Raw genomic sequence first — 18,006 nt, forward strand, 5'->3', positions numbered from 1 at the left:
AAGCACGCGAAAACGACCCATACTTGCTATGTGCTACTTTGGAATCAAGACGACCCTTCTCGATCGGTGGGAGAGTGTTGAATTACTCGACGACCCTCACCACAATTCGGAAGGCGAAAACCTTCTCATGCTGGCTAGCAAGGCTAACCACCTTCATATCTGTCAGATGCTTGTGAAATTGCAGTTCCTGATCGGTTACCGAAGTCCCGCTGGCAATGCTCTCATGTCAGCAGCCACATACGGTCATCGAGACCTCGTAGAGTTCTTTTTACAACAAAATATTTCTCCTAACCTGGCTCACAGTGACGGTACAACTGCGCTCCAAGCTGCAGCGTTTTATGGTTTTCCCAATATAGTCCGGCTCTTGCTGAAAAATTGGGGCAGCTGTCGACAAGGTTCATCCACTTCGTGGAACTGCTCTTGCGAGTGCCGCTCAGATGGGTAAGCGCGAGTGTGTTCAGCTTTTACTTGACAACGGAGCGAATATCAACCGATGTGCAAGTTGGTTGTATGGGAGTCCCCTTTGCGCTGCGGCTCGGACTGGAGCGCTTGGCGTGGTCAAACTTCTAATTGATAGAGGGGCGGCTATAAACCAACCCGTAGACGGACTGTGCGGCAGCGCACTGGATATGCAGCCAGGTGTGGAAGGTTGGAAGTCGCGCAGCTTCTTCTTGACAAGGGGGCAGCAGTGAATCAACCCGGTGGAATCAGGGCAAGCCCTCTTCACGATGCAGCATATGGCGGTGATCCTTTGTTGGTTCGACTTCTGCTCGAGAAAGGAGCGACTGTCAACGGGCCCGAAGGACCACTGGGAAGTGAACTGATGTATGCAATGTATTCTGGACGGCTGGACGTGGCCCAGCTTCTGCTTGACAAAGGGGCGGCTATCGACCAGGAGGGCGGAAGATACGGCAGTGCTCTGTCATGCGCAGTACGTAAGAAAATGCCTGTTATGGTAGAGTTCCTGCTCTCCAGAGGTGCCACAATCGATATGCCGCTGCCAGGAAGCTTTGGAAGCGCTCTTGACCACGCCGTCTACGCCGACAGACTCAGCATTGCTGAGATCTTGATTGACCATGGTGCGAATGTTGAATTGTCACTCTCCACCGAGTTTGGAAGTGCCCTTGCGCGGGCTGCATTCCTCGGCCACCTTCACATGGTTCAATTCCTGGTAGAGGAAGGGGCGTTGATTGATGTGCCGCTTAGGAGTGGGCTCTTTGGGAGTAGCCTTGCGGCCGCAGCTGCCGGCGGAGATGTGCAGATCCTGAAGTACCTTGTGAATGAGGGTGCTCGTGCCAACCGGGCTTTGGTCACTGCCCGACATAGAACCGCATTATATGCTGCAGTCTATTGGGGCCATGTTGAATGCGTCAAGGCTTTACTCGACGCGGGAGCCGCTGTTGATTTCGGACTAGACGACCCCGTTTTTGAGAAGCCGAAAGAAATTCCCCTAGTCCAGATTGAGCTTGATTATCATAATATGGTGACTGAGGAATGGTTAAGATCGGCTCCTTGGGGAGACAGAAACGAATCTCAAATGGCAGAAGATAAGCAGGAGATCATGCGGCTCTTGGTGGAGAGACAAGGCAACGTACTTTACTCAGAGCCGTCCGTTGCGTTGCGGTATAGCGTCTCATTGTCTTCGAAGTATGTGCATTTCTGTTCAATGACCTTCTCTAGCTATCTTCTGTATTTCTTCCAACAGACTCTATGCAGACCACAATAGCCAGACTGTTGACGTTTTGGTATCTTCCACGCACACTGCCTAGCTATCACTACCACTCTGAGAGCTACAAAACAATCAAAAGAATCTTCTCGGCTAGCCTTCTTCATGTGTTCTTTTCTGGAACATGTTGGGTTTTAAATACCTACCATAAAGGTCGGTCGTTCCTCGTAAGTATCCTCGCAGAAGCGATTGGGTCCGCGACGAGGATAAACTGATTATCTGCAGACTGGCTGGGCACGTGGGCTAGGGGTAGCAAAGGAACAATACCTGGAATGGGACCTGTTATCCAATCGAACCATTCTATTTGCGGAGGGTCCAGATACTCAGAAGGAGACAATGTAGTTACCTAGCTTGATACTACATCCTTCACTTTCGATCGCGAAGAGTGGTTGGCTGCTCCCCCTCCTTATCGGTGCTTCGAACAGGTTTGCGGGAAAGATGACGTGCGAGGACTTTTGAGACAGACCAATCAGTCTTCTTAATCCATTTTTCATGGATGATTCGCAATTTAACCGTCAAGCATTACAACGTCGTGGCTACTGGCAAGCTTCCTTGTATTCGTCTTTGCTCATCACCACATCTTTTCCCCTCCACGTATTTAATATATAAATAGCACGCGTCTGAAGAGCATCTATGTGAACAACATCAGCATATGTCAAAGTAATCAACCAGAACGCCCCTGCCAACTCAAAGATGTCACGAAAAGTCACCCCTGTCCCAAACCCTACCGTCTCATACTGGCTCAGCGAACCACACTGGCTAGACAACCACCGCTCCACCCCCGAGCTTCCTTCCCACGCCGATATTGTCATAATCGGCACTGGGATTGCCGGTGTGTCCACGGCATACCACCTCACCGAGACCTACAAACAAGCCACTCGCAATCGCAATCGCAATCTTGACGACACTGCGCCCCCCTCGCACCAAGGCCAAAGAAGAGCGGAAACGCCACCACCTTCAATCCTCCTTCTCGAGGCCCGCACAGTGTGCTCAGGCGCAACAGGCCGAAACGGCGGCCACATCAAGAAACTCCCGTCAACTATCAACGAACTCATCCAGGTGCATGGCTTTGCCTTGGCGGGGGAAATTGTGCGGTTTATAAGAGAGAATATTTATGCCGTCAAGGATGTTATCGAGAAAGAGGCGATTGCAGCTGAGGCGGAGCTACGGAGGAGTTTGGATGTGTGTCTCGATGAGGATGACGCGAAGGCCGTGAGAGAGGAGTATGAGAAGCTGAGGGGGGACGGGTTTCCGCTAATGGAGGATGTGGGGTGTATCACCGGAAATGGGGATAAGGGGGTGGTGGAGAGGGTATGTACGGTCGATTTGGGATTGTCAAGATCTTCAAGGGCCTTGATTGCTAATGGGTGTGGGCACAGATAACCTCACTTCATGGCGCAGAGGTAGCCCTCAGCACACCCGTCCTCTCCCTATGGCCCTACAAATTTGTGACCCAGCTGCTAGAACGAGTCTTGCGTACAGGACACGCAAATCTACAAACAAACACACCAGTGACAGCCATCGAGACACAGGCCACTGAGGAATCCGGTGATGGAGAAGAACAATACGTGATAAAAACCCCTCGAGGCGACATCAAAACTTCAACCGTCATCCTCGCAACAAACGGCTACACGGCCGGCCTCCTTCCCCAGTACCACAATGTCATCATCCCCGCAAAAGCCACCGCATCGCACATCGCGGTTCCACCAGACCACTATGCGCCCTACCTCTCTAACACGTATAACATCCGGTACGCGTCTGATCGCGTCGATTACTTGAATCCGCGACCGGACGGTGGCATAGTCGTTGGGGGAGGAAAGGAGGCGTACCGCGACCACCGCGAGCTGTGGTATGATGTCTTTGATGACTCGACTCTCGTTGAGCCGGCGAGGCATTACTTTGATGGGCTCATGCAGAGGCATTTCCGGGGTTGGGAGGAGAGTGGTGCTGTGACGGAGAAGGTTTGGACGGGGAGTGAGTTAATCTACAATGGCCCACTCGATCTCCTATGACAGGAGTTCTTGATGCTAATAGGTATTTCCCAGTCCAAGGCATAACCAAAGACGGCATGCCGCATGTCGGCAAGGTCCCAGGGACGTCGGGTCAGTACATACTTGCGGGCTACAATGGAGGAGGAATGGCGCTTGCGTTTCTAGCTGCAAAGGGGGTTGCGAAAATGATAGGATATGGAGTTGGGTTTAGCGAGACAGGTGTCCCAAGGTGTATGGAGACAACAAGAGAGCGGATAGGTAAGGGTCAATGAATGCGAGACAGTCGGCGCCCAAAAGCTTTCAAAGGCCACGTTAGTATCGGAGGCTTAGCGGGTGAACTTTTGGGGGCTTCAGACCCTTTAACCGAAAGACTTAAGAAGATAGGGCAGCATGCAAAGCAGAGGTATCTTGGTGTTTCGCTGGAACAAAACATTATAAACAATACAATCACTTGCTTGTCAGAGCTTACACGCGGCAGCAGTGTAGATCGAATATTCATAGCATCTTTGGATTTGACGTTCGGAGTCGGAGGCAACTACTCTACACTTTCCATATTTTGGCGGTCATAGATTTAATGAAAGGGTTAGTAATCCGGCAAGCACACTGGCCGGAACCAGGGCTTAGCTTAGGGCTGATTGCATGAGGCGACACTGAAAAACAAAGAACAGCTGAGCTGGTCAGTATATCTTTTGAACCACTTCTTGTAACTGCTCTCAATGTATTAGGTTATAAATGAGTAGTAGTAGACTATGAGCTGTGTCTACGTTTACGATAAATACAATTGAGCTTTTATCTTCAGTCATACATCTACTACAAGCTTTCGGTCACCTGTATTATAACTCACCACATTGGACTCAGCACAAATTAAAGCAGGGATGAAGAGCTGAAACTCAGAATAGCTGAACAAAAATGGTAAAGGATGTAGAAGATTAAGATCGCGCTGCAATAGCTCATTGCTTTCTGCGCTGCATTCGATGGCATACACCGTATGTCATTGGCTGATAAAGCCTCGCTATGCAGGAATGTTATTCGGGCTAGACACTCGGCGCGTCTCCAGGAAAACGTCGAACATATTGCGTCTTTACACGGATGTTCGCTGATTATATGCCAGGAGATCTGTATCGATCATATCTCGGAGAGCAGCGAAGATTGCCCTGCTATTTCCCCCAAAATCCACAGACAACAACAGCTATCCATTTCCAGAAGTCCATCCTCAAACGTCTGCTCCCTCCCACCTGTTGGGGGGGCGCAGGTAAACCACATCTGACATAAACAACTATGCCCCTGTACACGCTAAAGAAATTCCCGCGCGCCGGACTACCTAATCACTCCCTACAGAGCCTCGACCCCGCTCCCGAAGCCGGCCGTCCTCAAAACACCCAACTCGGCAAGAACCGACGGAACCTGGCCAACGCCCCAGGACCCAGACCCGGAATTGCTCGGGCGCCGAGGGGATGGTCGGCGCACATGCGGACGTCGGCCATGGTCACGCCCTCGGGCAGCTCGGCTGGGTCGATCCTCATCACGCCCAGGGACCCGCACTCGGCTTCCGCCGCGGCGACCTCTTCGGAGGTTGCGTCGGGGCGGAGAGCGGCGAGGGCGGTGGTTGCGGAGAGGCCGAGGAGAGTGAGGTAGATGAGGGGTTTCATGTTGGGGTCGGTGGTGGTGGATCTGGCGGAAAGGCTATAGAGTGGTGTGGTTAGCGCTGGAGATTCAAAAACAAATGAAAAGGGAGAGAGGGCTGCTCTAGAAATACAGATGGTGGGGATGGGGATTTCGTACCTTTGAAACTCACGCCGGAATACTTGAGGGGAATTTGGCGAGTAGGATGGGAAAGGTGGCAGGCGCGAATGCGCTGGGCAATGAAGATATTGATATGTCGGGGAGCAGCGGCTTGGTTCTTGGCTGCTTGGCTGCTACTAACTGGCAAGGCTCAACGTCTCACGTGTTGAGGAGGGGCCTGGTGATGTTCAGTGTTGGTGTTCAGCGCTTGGCCTGGCTGGTGGGGAGCCTGCTTCTTTATACGAGTCGTAAGCCCTAACACCGCCGGCGTCGGGAAAGCAGGCGACGTGGTCGAAAGTCGCCCCAGGCAGCCCGATTGGTCGCTGATCCTCTTTTGCTTGCTGCCTGCCATATGATCACAGGGGCAACCTTGATCATAGATGGACAAAGCAACTCACTCAACAGGCCAGGCTCTATTCAACCAGAGGATTTGAGTCATGGAGCGCACTCAGTGAGGTCTCATGCTGCCGCCGCTCTTATCCACAGAAGTAGGCTCATGGGCGATTTTCGCACCTAGTTAGAATAGAGTGCCATCGTTACAACGCCCGTCGGGATTGCAAAGACGCGGTCCGGCCCGATCTTGTAGTGGGGAAACAACCATTTTTCTCCATGGGACCTTGGGGATTGGTGCTCTGTTAACATCCCAGGGGGCTGATAGTTCACGAAACGAGTCTAACACGGCAAATCATGGTGCCACCACGGAGATACATAGTAGTCTCAGATACTCCGCAGAGGCCAAGCAGAGCGAGGTGTCGAGGCTCGTGGCCCACTTTCTCTTCCAAAGTTGCCACGGGCGTCAACTACTCTAGTGATGCACAGCTCAGCCCAGCTTTGCCTGTTGTAAATAAGCGCAAGAATAAGACGCTATTGCCCCTGTGTCTCAGTTCGAGGTGGCTGACTCGCTGGGTCGTCAAGGGCCTGAGACAACCAAGAAATGACAGGGGCGTTGATTGGTTGGCGGCGATCATGATGGCACTTGGTGGAAACTCTTCTAACGGACACCGACGTTTGTCCGATTCTAGAGTACGATTGCTCCGGTGGTTCTGCTAGAACGGTGGGGTACTGCAGGGATATAAACCCTTGAAGCGGTAAGTCTCCCAACCAGACCGTGAAGTTCAAGGCTGATTGGCCATATGAAGTAGAAATAATCATCTTAACAGCAGACTTCAAAATGTTCAGTTAGATTATCAGCGCTGAGCGGCGTCAAAGATTAGTGCGAGGGGATCACAAGATCAAAAACATGTGATCTTTAAGAGGGTTAGAATATCTCGAATATGAGATTTTCTTTATGTTTATAATAGGTATTTTGAAATCAGAAATACCCCAACTACCCTGACATGAGAGAATACTTAAGTGTATTTCCTTATTTGCAATCCTAATATGAAAACCCTCAACCCCTAAGAACCCTAATATCTCGGATAGAAAAAGAGGCTTGGGGATTTACCTTCAAGCTTACGTGATTCACAAGAGCTCTGAGGGGGTTAGGGAGTACTGAGTCTCAGCATTCCTCACCTCCTCCAAGCTGGAATCCTAGTTTAGATTACTGCACCTTCCCAACGTACTAGCAAAATCGTCGGAGTCAACCAGAATCAGGTAGAGAAACGCTCCGAAAGACTTACCAAGTATCCTTGGACAGAGAGATAACCTGCGTGAGCGCAAAGGCTTTGGGAGGTTAATGGCAGTGCTCATTATATAACGTATGCCCAAGGACATCGCCTTGGAAGATTAGCGCCCTGGAGAAGCGGTCGTGCTACAAAGACGCGCCGTACGGGTGCTCCGGTGGGTATTGCTGGAAGGCCTGCGGGAATACGAACAAGGGCGAGTGGTGCTGGACGGCGGCCATGGCCGGGCTGGGCGCGTGGATCAAGTGCAGTAAGTGGCAGGACTGCGGGACGGCGACGTATGCGTGTGGGAGGGGAGGGTGTCCGGCTTGTGGGTTTGGTTGCTAGTGGGAAGGCTGGAGAGATGGTCGATGCGCTGTGAGGGGCAGTGGAGACATTGTGGTAGGGAGTTAGGGTCAATGTTCGGCTAGTGGGTGGTGAGCAGACGATTCAACACGTGTAGTCAAATTGGGCAATGAATATAATAATATAAGGATGTATCTGGCAGGCCCCCGGAGATTACTGTGTTAGCTCGTAGTGTGCGTAATAGTCATAGCTTTAGGTATATTCGCAGCCTCCAAATTCTGAATCAGGGTTGTCAACCTATCAAGATATGTAGCGTGCTTTCCTGTGTCCGACGTCGCACACGATGGGGATATTCTCTGGATTCTGCATTCCCGGCAAGTTGCTGATGCTATTTCCAACAAGCATTCTTCGACAATTAGAATTGTCGGAGATTCTAGTTGCATGAAGCCAGGATTTGACGGATGTGGTGGCGGCACGGCGGGCGGAAGAGTGGCTTCTTCGATCGGTGGGAGGGAATTTGTGTTAGCGAAAATGGAAGAGAGTATGACCCTTCTCTGGATTAGCCTTCTTTAGTGTTTATAATTTGTGCTCTATTTTTGGGGAAAGGAGGGGGGGAAAGGCTTCTGATCAGGGTGCAAGAGGTGCAATCTCAAATCTCATCAGCGAGAGCTTTGCTCTTAAATCAACAATCAATGTGTCTGGACTGTGCTAATCAGCGAAAAATCGCATGGAAAACAGGTTATACAGCTTTTTCTCTATACAGGTCATACAGTGGCTGTGCGGGTCTACACTGCCTAACAACATTGGATCCATCTATGAATTCAATGCCTTCTTCCCCCTGTATCGGTTTCTCAATCGACCCATCAGCAAAACATAGAATCATCTATGAGCGCATATGGTCAGCCTTAGAACCAAACCAGTAAGGATGGGACCAGTAGGTTATAGCTACCTTGGCCAAGTAATCCATGCAGTGCGGCCAGTGACCATCGTCATGCCAATCTTTACCGATATCTTCACCCTCACTCGCAGATTGGAGGGCTTGGCGCATCATTGTAAGGCAGTGTAACTGATGGAACCTATTAGACGTTGTTAGATAGGTCAATATTGATGACTGCGACACAGACTCACATGCTGATACCTCCTTGCTCCTTCCTGTTTCCTTTCTTCCCGGTATAGATCAGGCCAGCTGTGGTCTTGTTCATTGATAGCTCTGACCATAGATGATCAAATGAATGATCGAGCGACTGGAACTGTTTGTCTTGTGTGAATATTGTGGGGACTGTGTCTTCGGTGCTAGCCTTCGATACACACGACCTTGAATCGAGTTGTATGATTGAAATAGGCAGATTGAACAAGCTCAGAATCAAAATCACAAGGAGAATAGTGATCTTGGTAATAGGATGCAGAAGCACATGGGCAATGAAGGTTGACTGATTGTTCAAGTGACCTGACTTTTCATCTGAAAATTCGCCCGAGAGGAGACGGCGGTAACTCATACTGGGGAATAACGACGAGATGAAAATAAAATGTATTCCGCAACGGCTTTAATCGGACCAACGATACCTTCGCGTTATATACTTCTCTGTAAGATTGGACTGTTGGCACGCATACTATGTGTCTAGAATGGGAATCAACTAGGGAGGTGAACCTTTTCATTCCACACAGCTTTACATTTGAGAACCTCGCACTAACCCTTAGAAGTTGAGAATATTATAGCACATTTTGATCATAATATCTAGTGCCATCACTCCAAGTAGCGCTAGGCACTGTCTTACCTCTTTTTGGGCATAGGTTAAACTTTCTATGAAGATTCCAAACCTTATAGTATACCTCAGACAAGTTAGGCTCAAAATTTTAACAATTGTTGGGCTATTAGAGTTTAAAGGTGGCGTTGACTGGAATTCAGGGGCGGAGAGACTCGGTGGAAAGCTCTAAGGACAAGCATGCGCTCCTAACAGAGGTCGAAAGCCTTGACTCATTCGTTTTAACCCTACAGAATTAGCAAATGTCATATTCTTCTGATATTTCTTGGGTACGTACTCTCCAAGCGGATTATAACAAAGATTCCGATACTGGAAATGGATCAATTAAATTCAGGTAATAAGATCACTCTATGTAGACTGTAGTGCATATTGCGAAGGGCCAGATACAAACTTCAGATACATTTGACCAGGGGGCTAACTGTGTGTACAGTACAAAAGGCTTAAGAAAAGTTTTTAGGGTCGTGCGCCTGCGTTAGTAGGCTAGAGGCCGGCTAGTTACGTGAGGCTAGTAACCGGCACGGGCCCGTGGCACACATCATTTAAGCTTTACGTGCAGTAAGCAGCATGGAAATACCAAAACGTTGACTATTATACTATAAACCGGTAATTTTACTTCTCCTTACACGTATCTGCTAGGTATTAGTAGTAGGAAAGCATCAATCCTTTCTTCCAAGTCGATCCTTGACAAAGAACAAAGAAAAATACATACCGAGTCTAGGATTGAATGATCATCCCTTACTAGCAAATTGCTGCGGAATTATACTTCCTTTGTTCCAATCCCGCACAATCCGCCACAGTTTCTAATGCATGCAGGGGATCGGCTACGTAAGCATTCTTGTTTTTCCTGCCCTATAATTAATTGGCCCCCTGAACAGGCGCTGGTTCTAGACCAGCCCTACCTCGTGAGCCACGCCATTTATCGACAATATGGGGATTACAGTTGTTGTGATATTCGAACTTCGCTCGTATTGTAGAGCCCTTGACGAGATAGCTGAAACATCTCCCTGGGACTGCACAACTGCGGCTGGCCCTTCAACCCTTGTGACTGAAATCAACTTGGTACTTAGCTGGGTGTTGCAACGCAAAATATGTCTTTAAGGATTAGGCCAATATATTACCTCGAAGGTGAAATTCAAGAAATATCAATACTCAAACCGAAAGACCATCGAATGATAGGAATAAGGGAGAGGCTGGGTATAGTTGGCAGCAGGTATTATACAACATGCGACTGCAGCGGAATTACCTTGTAATAATAGTGTCTCGCCCGGTATCGGGTGTCTTAGGCATAAATTCTACCCGTGACTATTCTATAATCACACTGATTCGCGCTTAGTCGCCCTTGTCGCACAGTGGTAAAGCCGCTCTACTCCCGTTGACTCACTCTGAAGACACTCACGAATCGGACTTGAGCTCCCTCATCATCCCGATAAAGGCGCCATTGCAGCTTTCAGCCCACTTTGTCCTATTGCCAGCGAAGAGAAACTAAATCCGCTTCTCAATCGCTGCCATCAGACCAGTCTGGTCAAAGACGAAATCTTCTCTGTCTTGAAATGCTCCGGGTGCTAGATTTCAACCTTGGTACAAGGTAAGATAGAGTATTGTGAATGGTAGGACCCCAGCTTACATGGTACCTGACTAATAGCGTTGCGGTCAATTTCTTGATCTCGAAGATGGCTATATTCTTACCCAGGCACATACATCGTCCTGCCCCGAACTAGATCATGTTGAGATCAGCACATCGACACTGTCGTGGAAGGTAGTACATACACTGTGCATATTCTTCTCCATGATGGCGTGGCTGTGAGCATCAGACAACCACCTCTCCGGCCGCCACATATCGGCATCCTCACCAAACACCTCACTATTCCGATTGATCACCCATGGGCGCATACCAACAGTCGTCCCGAGAGGAAGATAGCGACCAGAGACAGTCATGCCCGTTGAGGGGACGATCCGCTCGAACGGCAGACAGAACGGGGGGTGCAAACGCAGGGCTTCCTTCACACAGGCGTCCTGGTAAGGTAAGTCGGCAATCACGCTCCACGGTTGATGTGACCGCGACAATCCATCAACGTCTTTTTGGGTTTCGAGCTCAGCCTGCAGAATGGCTATCAAGCTCCGGTGGGTGAAGAGGTTATACCAGAGGGTTCATATGCCCACTGCAGTCGTATTAGAAGCCGCGATAATATTTGAAATTGCCCATGTCGTCACAGCCCTGGAAAGAGGATTTTGGACCTAAATGACTTGTGTTTGGTGGGTAATAGGTCCCTTACGATGGGCCTAGTGTGTCCGCATATCGTTCGCGGGCTTCCTTGAACTGTGACAGGAAGTCTTTGGAGGTCTCTGGCTGATTCTCCGTCTCGCAATTTTCGATCGCCCTGGGAAGTCATGCCAAATGTAAGCAAAAATCAAGGTGAGCTTGAAGAAGAACTGATACGCCTTTTTGACACCAGGTCTGCTTAGGTATACTGTGGGGAGGGCTTTTTGAAACCGAGATGGATATCATGTTAGGACCCAGTTGAACAAATGTGCCGTGTTTGTCATGAAAATCCATATGGATTTCGTGCGAACGGCCGGTTTGCAACCATCTCACTCGCTGTAGATTGGTGAATCGCGCCCAAACCGGGCCGGGAAAATGTGACAATCTTTGATAGCCCGCGGTTGTAGCATACGCCAGGTACAGCCCTAGAATAAGCGCTGTGATCATCGATGGCATAATCCATCCCAGTGGAGAAGAATACGCATATAGAAAGAGCACTGAAGAAATCATGGCTGTCGATAAAAGGTCTCGTTCAAAATATACAGCCGCTGTGGGTTGTATGTGGTTGTGGAATATCCCCCCCGCAAAGATCTGCTGTCCGCTGGGCTATATACATTGCGCTCGCTATTCTCCTTCCTCAAACTATCTCGGGGACAGGGAAATTGCGTAAAGTCCTCGGGCTCCAAGTACGTCCGACCTTGACTTGAGACCACCCAACTATCGAACATATGGCTTCGTGGTGCTGGGATAGATTGCAGGTTGAATGAAAGGGGATGACCCTGTGATACTCCGTGGTTCTGCCTATAGAGCCATCCACATTGATCCACGAGTACCATCCCTGGCCAGCTAAACCACAACCCAGTGACATTTACTTGAGACTTCCTAGAAAGACCACTATTGTCAAACGATTCATCTTAATTGAGATATTTCACTTTCCAAGGTACTTCATATACCTATACCTAGTATCATAAGCCATGATTCCTACATTTGAATTCAACCACAAGATGGATTCCGTTGACAGCTTGTAACTTAGCTGGCTAGGAGGGTTAGTGTCCCAGCCGCACGGCCATCGAAGCAACCCGCGCCACAAGATCTCCGCCCCACGCCCTCTCCAGCTTCCTCTTCCGCTCCCCCTCCCCCTCCCCCTCCCTCGTCCCCGGCCTTGGGGGCCCATCCATCCGCGGGGCTTGACAGGCTCTCTGTCCGATAATTTCCCCCAATGCCCCTGGATCTGTGCGCACCACCGAAACATAATGGCAGGCCTCAGCACGAACGGGAGCGTCTCGTCTCCGCATATTTTCTTCACCTGCGCCTGCACCTCCCGGTCGACAGCCTCAGCCTCGACCCTTTCGAAATCCTGCTCATGCGGATCGTACCGCCTCTGGGCCTCCGCCAGCCGCCAATACGCCTCGACACGGCCGTGGTCACTCACATCCACAATCTGCACAGGGGCGTCGCCCAGCAGCCCGAACAGGCCGGACTCGGCCCCGGTCCGACGGTCCGCGTGGATGGCCATCCCCCGCACGATGACCTGCCAGCACGCAAAGCGCGAGAGGATCTCCCGCAGGACCGGGGGCGGAGTGGCGTTGTCGGAGACGTAGAGCCAGTCATCCATGAAGGACGCGCGACCAGTCTTTGCAGGCGAGGAAGTGGTGAGCTGAGCCGCCCGCCAGGCGAGGTACTCCAGGGGCGAGCCATCGTCGTCGGAGTTATTGCAGAAGTCCGCCGCGTAGGCCGGGGTCCAGTTCAGATGCACGCGGTCCCGAGCGGGATCGAGCCACGAGGTCACATACGAGGTGCTGGCCCGCCAGCCGGGCCCTTCTTCCCCGTCGGGGGCGAATCGTTCCGGGAAGCGGCCACTCTCGAGCACGATCGAGCGCGACTCCCGGCAGACGGCGCTGATGAGCGGGGGGAATCCGTTGATCCACGCGCCGTCAGGCGGATCTCGGCCGGTAGCCGGGAAAAGGGCTCGAAGGTCGTGAGCATGGTTTATTCGACTCTGTGCGATCAGACGCCCAGCAAAATCAAGTAAGAGCAGATGATTTGACTGGTTTCTGAAAAGTTTGTCCAAATGCGAGGTCGGCACTTAGGTAGCCGCATACTGCCAGCACAGATACAGAAGGGGACGAGGGGGCTATCAGTCTAGTAGTTATGGTTGGTTCGTCCAACTGGCATACCCCGTACTAGTGAGTCGGAAAACTTTTTGAGGCCACCCACTAGATCAAAGATGACTTCGATCTAAATTAGCTTGTTCTCACTGCACCACCACCAGGCTCCTTCCATTTCTCGTTAGTTCGAGGTCGAAGTCGAGTCCTGGCTGAACGCTGTGAAAAATAAAAAAACAAAAAAAAAAAAAACGCTGATTGCAACACTCAGTGCGCGAACTTGCTGTCTTGTTCATGTAATGAGCTCTCGACGGATAGTTTTGTTGGAGTTAGGATTATGGTTGGGCAGGGGGGAATCCGATCCGATCTTGCTATCTCTCACGTGATGAGATGAACTTTGTTATCAGGCGGAACTGCTGTACAGTAGTGAGTGTATACACCCTAATGGACACCTCGTTTATACATTACGTTTAGGGTCTCCAAACCATTCTGAAGGCTGAGAATCAACTTCTCGTTCCGAGTGCTGGGCATGAGCAAAATTTTATAAAGGGCCTTATTTCCTCCCCATCATGCATCTCGACCAACTGCTACTACTATCCCAGAAATCTCAACCATGTCGTTCTTTTCTTCCTTGGTTGTCTTCTCTTCTCTTCTTGCGGAGATGCTGGGCAGTGCCACCTGCAATTACATCGAGGTCGATTCTGTGGCGGGTGTTGGGGTCTGTCGCAAAGATGTGGCATCACACAGGCGCAGTTCGAGAGCTATAATGCTCTGACGACAGCTCTCTGCAATAGCAATACCCTTCAACCCGGTCAGTATGCCTGCTGCTCGCCCGGATCGCTTCCCGACTTCTCTCCCAAGCCCTACGCCAATGGTACTTGCTACACCTATAACATCAGCTCAGGCGACGATTGCCCCGACATCGCCAAAGCCAACCAGATGAATGTAACCAAGATCGCCACATATAACAAAGAAACGTGGGGCTGGGCCGGATATCAGCGTCCGCAGATCGGGCAGCATATCTGTCGGAGTGAGGGCACGCCCGCTTCCCAGCTCCCATGGACAATGCTGTGTGCGGACCCCAGGTATGCCTTTCCTCACCTCCAGACCTATTCCGGTCGCAAGCTCTGACTTTGAAACGAACGAATGAGTTTAGGTCCCCGGGATTCTCGAGCCAACCAACATGACGGCGAGCAATTTGATTCAACCTGAACCCGTGTCCTCTCAATGCGTGTTGCGACGTATGGGGCCAATGCGGAATTACGGACGAGTTCTGCACCGATGATCCTGCCGACACCGGGTAAGTGTGCTGCTGCTTCACGAATGAGTATTGGCTTCTTCTCTAATATGAGGGACTATCATAACTCTAGAGCGCCCGGCACGGCAAAGAACGGCACGAACGGTTGTATTTCGAACTGCGGGACGAACATCACCAACAACGAGGACAAGCCGAGCCAGGTCCGACGCATCGGGTATTTCGAGGCCTGGAACTCGGATCGACCCTGTCTGCACATGGACTTCTCCAAGTTCCAAGGCAGCGACTACTACACCCACGTTCACTGGGCGTTTGCCAACGTGACGACGAACTGGGCGGTCGACGTCAGCGGCTATCAGGATCAGTTTGATGGCCTGCTGAACCTGACGGGCATCTCGCGCATTCTCAGCTTTGGCGGTTGGGGGTTCTCCACCACCAGCTACACGTACAGTGTTTTTCGGACCGGGGTCCAGGCTGCGAATCGGCAGTAAGTGTTGCGCGTTCAGGCCGTGTGGATATTGGAAACTAAGTGCTGACACCGCAGGGTAGGACTTTCGCGCAGAATGTGGTGGACTTCATCGTGGACAACGATCTCGATGGCGTTGATTGTGATTGGGAGTATCCTGGAGTAAGTGGCATTGCATGGCCTTCAAGCAGTCCATTGCTTGGCGTAGTCGTCGCGAGTTCAACCACTGACGGACTTTTAAACAGGCTCAAGATATCCCTGGAGTTCCCGCTGACTACGTTGAATCGCCTCAAAACTACCTGGAGTTCCTCAAGATTGTTCGCGACCTCCTGCCCACAAGTAAATCACTTTCTATCGCCGCTCCGGCCTCATACTGGTATCTCCGAGCATTCCCAATCAAACAAATGGCCGAGTTAGTGGTCAGTCAATCTTCCCTCCCTCTCCCTTTTCTCGTGGCTGGCTATAAGCACCCCATGCTAATTGCTCTGGGGCAGGATTACATCGTATACATGACCTACGATCTCCACGGTCACGAAGCTGGTCCCCTCCACCCTGTCAAACGAGTTCATGTTCAATCAAAGTGCGACCACCCAGTGGGAGACAGTGCCGGTACTGGGCACTGGAATGAACTGTACGTCCCCTCCCTCTGTTTTCATGATACAAAGACCGCTTCCCGCTTCCCGTTCGGGAACGATAGGAACCCAACACAGCTAAGCTCAATGCGCCCAGACTTCGACTGCACCCTGGGCGACGGAACCGACATCCCGTGCATCAAACTCAACACCTCGTACACCTACGAAGAGACCATCGCCGAGAAGACGACCGCGCTCACTCTCACGGACTCGGACGGCTACGAGGCAGCGCTGGCCAACTTCGGGCTGGAGGCGGACTGGGTCACCCTGGGCGACTACGAGAAGGACCTCGACTTCGTGGCGCCGCACGCGAGCAAGAAGTTCGAGTACAAGTTCACCGGGTTCCCTAACCAGAACGACTCGATGGTCGTGCCCAACCCCAAGGACATCGTGACCAAGGGGCTGGGCAGCATCCCCAACCTCAAGACCAGCATGCAGGCGACCCTGCTGGACATCATGATGGGGGTGTGGACCAACGGCACCTCCTCGGACGCGGCGCTGGCCTACAGCACCCCGGTGTTCTTGCTGATGCAGGCGGTCGACGAGATGGCGCAGGCCAAGGCCCTGGGCCAGCAGGAGGAGAAGGAGGAGGAAGAGGAGGCCAAGCGGAAGAAGAACTTCATTCTCCTCATTGTCAGCGTGGTCCTGATGGTGAGTCTGCCATTTTGGTCTCCCGTCCGTCTTAACTTCCTTTCAAAGTTGGTGGCTAACACGGAAATCAATAGTTCGTCCCCATCGTTGGCGAGGAAGTCGCCGCCGCTGCCGGGATGGCCAGCTTGGCCCGCGCAATCGCCATCGCAGGCGAGATCGGCAATGCGGCCCTGGGCATCTACGACACCGTCGACGATCCCAGCTCCGCCGTCGTCAACATCATCGGCATGCTGCTGGACGTGCGCGCCATCGCCAAGGTCTCGCGCGACGGCCAGGGTATCGCCTCGGTCGCGAAGCTGCGCCGCGCCATGACCTCGGACGAGGTGGCGGCCATGGGCTCTATCTTCAAGGCGAACGACGATAATCTCCAGGCGATCATGAAGGTCTGCAAGTTCTAAAGACCTTTACTTTGATACAAACTCACACACGTACACACACACACACTCTCTCTCTCTCTCTCTCTGTCTCTCTCTCCCTCTGAAACAGTTCACCGGTTGTCTAGCTTTCTTGATGGTTGGGTTTCAAGTCAGCCATCGTCAGCAGACAATACACTCATTCACGCTTACCCACTCTTTATCATGGTTGGGAATAATCAATCTCTCATTCTTAGTCCGAGACAAAATTCCTTCTTTATACACAAATCGACCTACGACTTTTCCCGCATTGTACTGTTATGATGCATCTGGGTTCTTAGGGCTATCCTAAAGTGGCATAGTGGGGGCGAAGTAAATTAAGTATTACAGCTTCTTGATCAAGTAGTAAAGGCTATCCAGCATCGAAACCATAGAGTCCACTACATTCGTCACAATATCGCCTGCGTAGGTGGAAACTTCGAGGCCCCTAAAGATCTGGTGCCGGGTCAAGTAGCAATATGTATCTCAGAGATGGAGAATGATCGAATTTAATATATCCTAGGCGGTGGTTATCGGGTGAAAGAACACCACGGCAGATGCCATATACCCTTTCGTTATGTGGGGTTCCGACCTAGCTATACCTCAACGTCGGACTTGATGCACTGTAGAAGCCTAAACTAGATACGAGAAATCAGCAAGGAGGAAAGGATGCACCACAAGCTACTTGCATAACCATAGTCTATATATTTTTCTTCTCCAGGTAGTCTAGCACATACGACCACAGGGTGTGGAAAACAGGGCTTCCCGTCCGCTCAGCCGTACTTAAGCCACACGCCGGGAGGTTAGTAGTTGGGTGGGTGACCACCAGCGAATCCCTTCTGTTGTATGTTTTTGTTTCCTGAAATTCTTTCTCGATGCATCTCACGAATAGCACCAAGATCATCAGCCTTCAGTCCTACCTTTCAGCCGGGAAAAACAATTTATTCTCATTATTATTAACCTTACGTAGCTACAACTATGCTATGTACTAAAAAGCGACCGCAGTGACGAGATCCCCGGATGGTCCACAATCCACCCGACAGCCCAGCAGAAGCGATCCAGAATCTCCGAGACGT

The 18,006-nt window shown here is 51.0% G+C and overlaps 6 protein-coding genes across 6 annotated transcripts; 3 read left to right on the plus strand and 3 right to left on the minus strand.

Moving 5' to 3' along the window:
• Positions 1–28: 28 nt before the first annotated feature.
• On the plus strand, positions 29–1,769 carry ASPACDRAFT_63222 (ankyrin repeat domain-containing protein; the record flags this gene model as incomplete). Its single annotated transcript, XM_020203858.1, has 4 exons — positions 29–308; positions 385–451; positions 604–1,647; positions 1,706–1,769. 4 exons carry the CDS (start codon positions 29–31, stop codon positions 1,767–1,769), a joined length of 1,455 nt encoding a protein of 484 aa, XP_020053244.1.
• Positions 1,770–2,419: 650 nt separating this feature from the next.
• On the plus strand, positions 2,420–3,989 carry ASPACDRAFT_33684 (NAD(P)/FAD-dependent oxidoreductase; the record flags this gene model as incomplete). Its single annotated transcript, XM_020199980.1, has 3 exons — positions 2,420–3,025; positions 3,106–3,700; positions 3,772–3,989. The coding sequence occupies 3 exons, from the start codon at positions 2,420–2,422 to the stop codon at positions 3,987–3,989; spliced, it is 1,419 nt and encodes a 472-aa protein (XP_020053245.1).
• A 664-nt stretch (positions 3,990–4,653) lies between these two features.
• ASPACDRAFT_124871 (uncharacterized protein) lies at positions 4,654–5,756 on the minus strand. Its single transcript, XM_020196759.1, has 2 exons — positions 5,500–5,756; positions 4,654–5,400 (listed from the first exon to the last, which is right to left on the minus strand). The coding sequence occupies exon 2, from the start codon at positions 5,364–5,366 to the stop codon at positions 5,088–5,090; it is 279 nt and encodes a 92-aa protein (XP_020053246.1). The 5' UTR covers positions 5,367–5,400; positions 5,500–5,756; the 3' UTR covers positions 4,654–5,087.
• A 2,418-nt stretch (positions 5,757–8,174) lies between these two features.
• On the minus strand, positions 8,175–8,902 carry ASPACDRAFT_1890748 (uncharacterized protein; the record flags this gene model as incomplete). The annotated part of the gene is made up of 3 exons (XM_020198586.1): positions 8,175–8,289; positions 8,356–8,482; positions 8,535–8,902. Coding segments are annotated over 3 exons (609 nt in total), but the record flags the coding sequence as incomplete, so codon positions are not given.
• Positions 8,903–10,789: 1,887 nt separating this feature from the next.
• Positions 10,790–14,065, minus strand: ASPACDRAFT_46434 (uncharacterized protein; the record flags this gene model as incomplete). Its single annotated transcript, XM_020201780.1, has 8 exons — positions 10,790–10,800; positions 10,868–10,883; positions 10,937–11,182; positions 11,310–11,328; positions 11,443–11,547; positions 12,704–13,397; positions 13,917–13,950; positions 14,003–14,065. The coding sequence occupies 8 exons, from the start codon at positions 14,063–14,065 to the stop codon at positions 10,790–10,792; spliced, it is 1,188 nt and encodes a 395-aa protein (XP_020053248.1).
• An 82-nt stretch (positions 14,066–14,147) lies between these two features.
• On the plus strand, positions 14,148–16,936 carry ASPACDRAFT_1859003 (uncharacterized protein; the record flags this gene model as incomplete). The annotated part of the gene is made up of 8 exons (XM_020197643.1): positions 14,148–14,228; positions 14,282–14,619; positions 14,905–15,276; positions 15,339–15,417; positions 15,501–15,674; positions 15,750–15,864; positions 15,985–16,538; positions 16,613–16,936. 8 exons carry the CDS (start codon positions 14,148–14,150, stop codon positions 16,934–16,936), a joined length of 2,037 nt encoding a protein of 678 aa, XP_020053249.1.
• Between the last annotated feature and the right edge of the window lie 1,070 nt (positions 16,937–18,006).

This window comes from Aspergillus aculeatus (assembly GCF_001890905.1).
Source record: "Aspergillus aculeatus ATCC 16872 unplaced genomic scaffold ASPACscaffold_15, whole genome shotgun sequence".
NCBI classification, from domain to species: domain Eukaryota; kingdom Fungi; phylum Ascomycota; class Eurotiomycetes; order Eurotiales; family Aspergillaceae; genus Aspergillus; species Aspergillus aculeatus.

Excerpts from the sequence above, each read along its gene's own strand:
- ASPACDRAFT_124871 (XM_020196759.1), bottom strand. The coding sequence starts at position 5,366 with ATGAAACCCCTCATCTACCTCACTCTCCTCGGCCTCTCCGCAACCACC.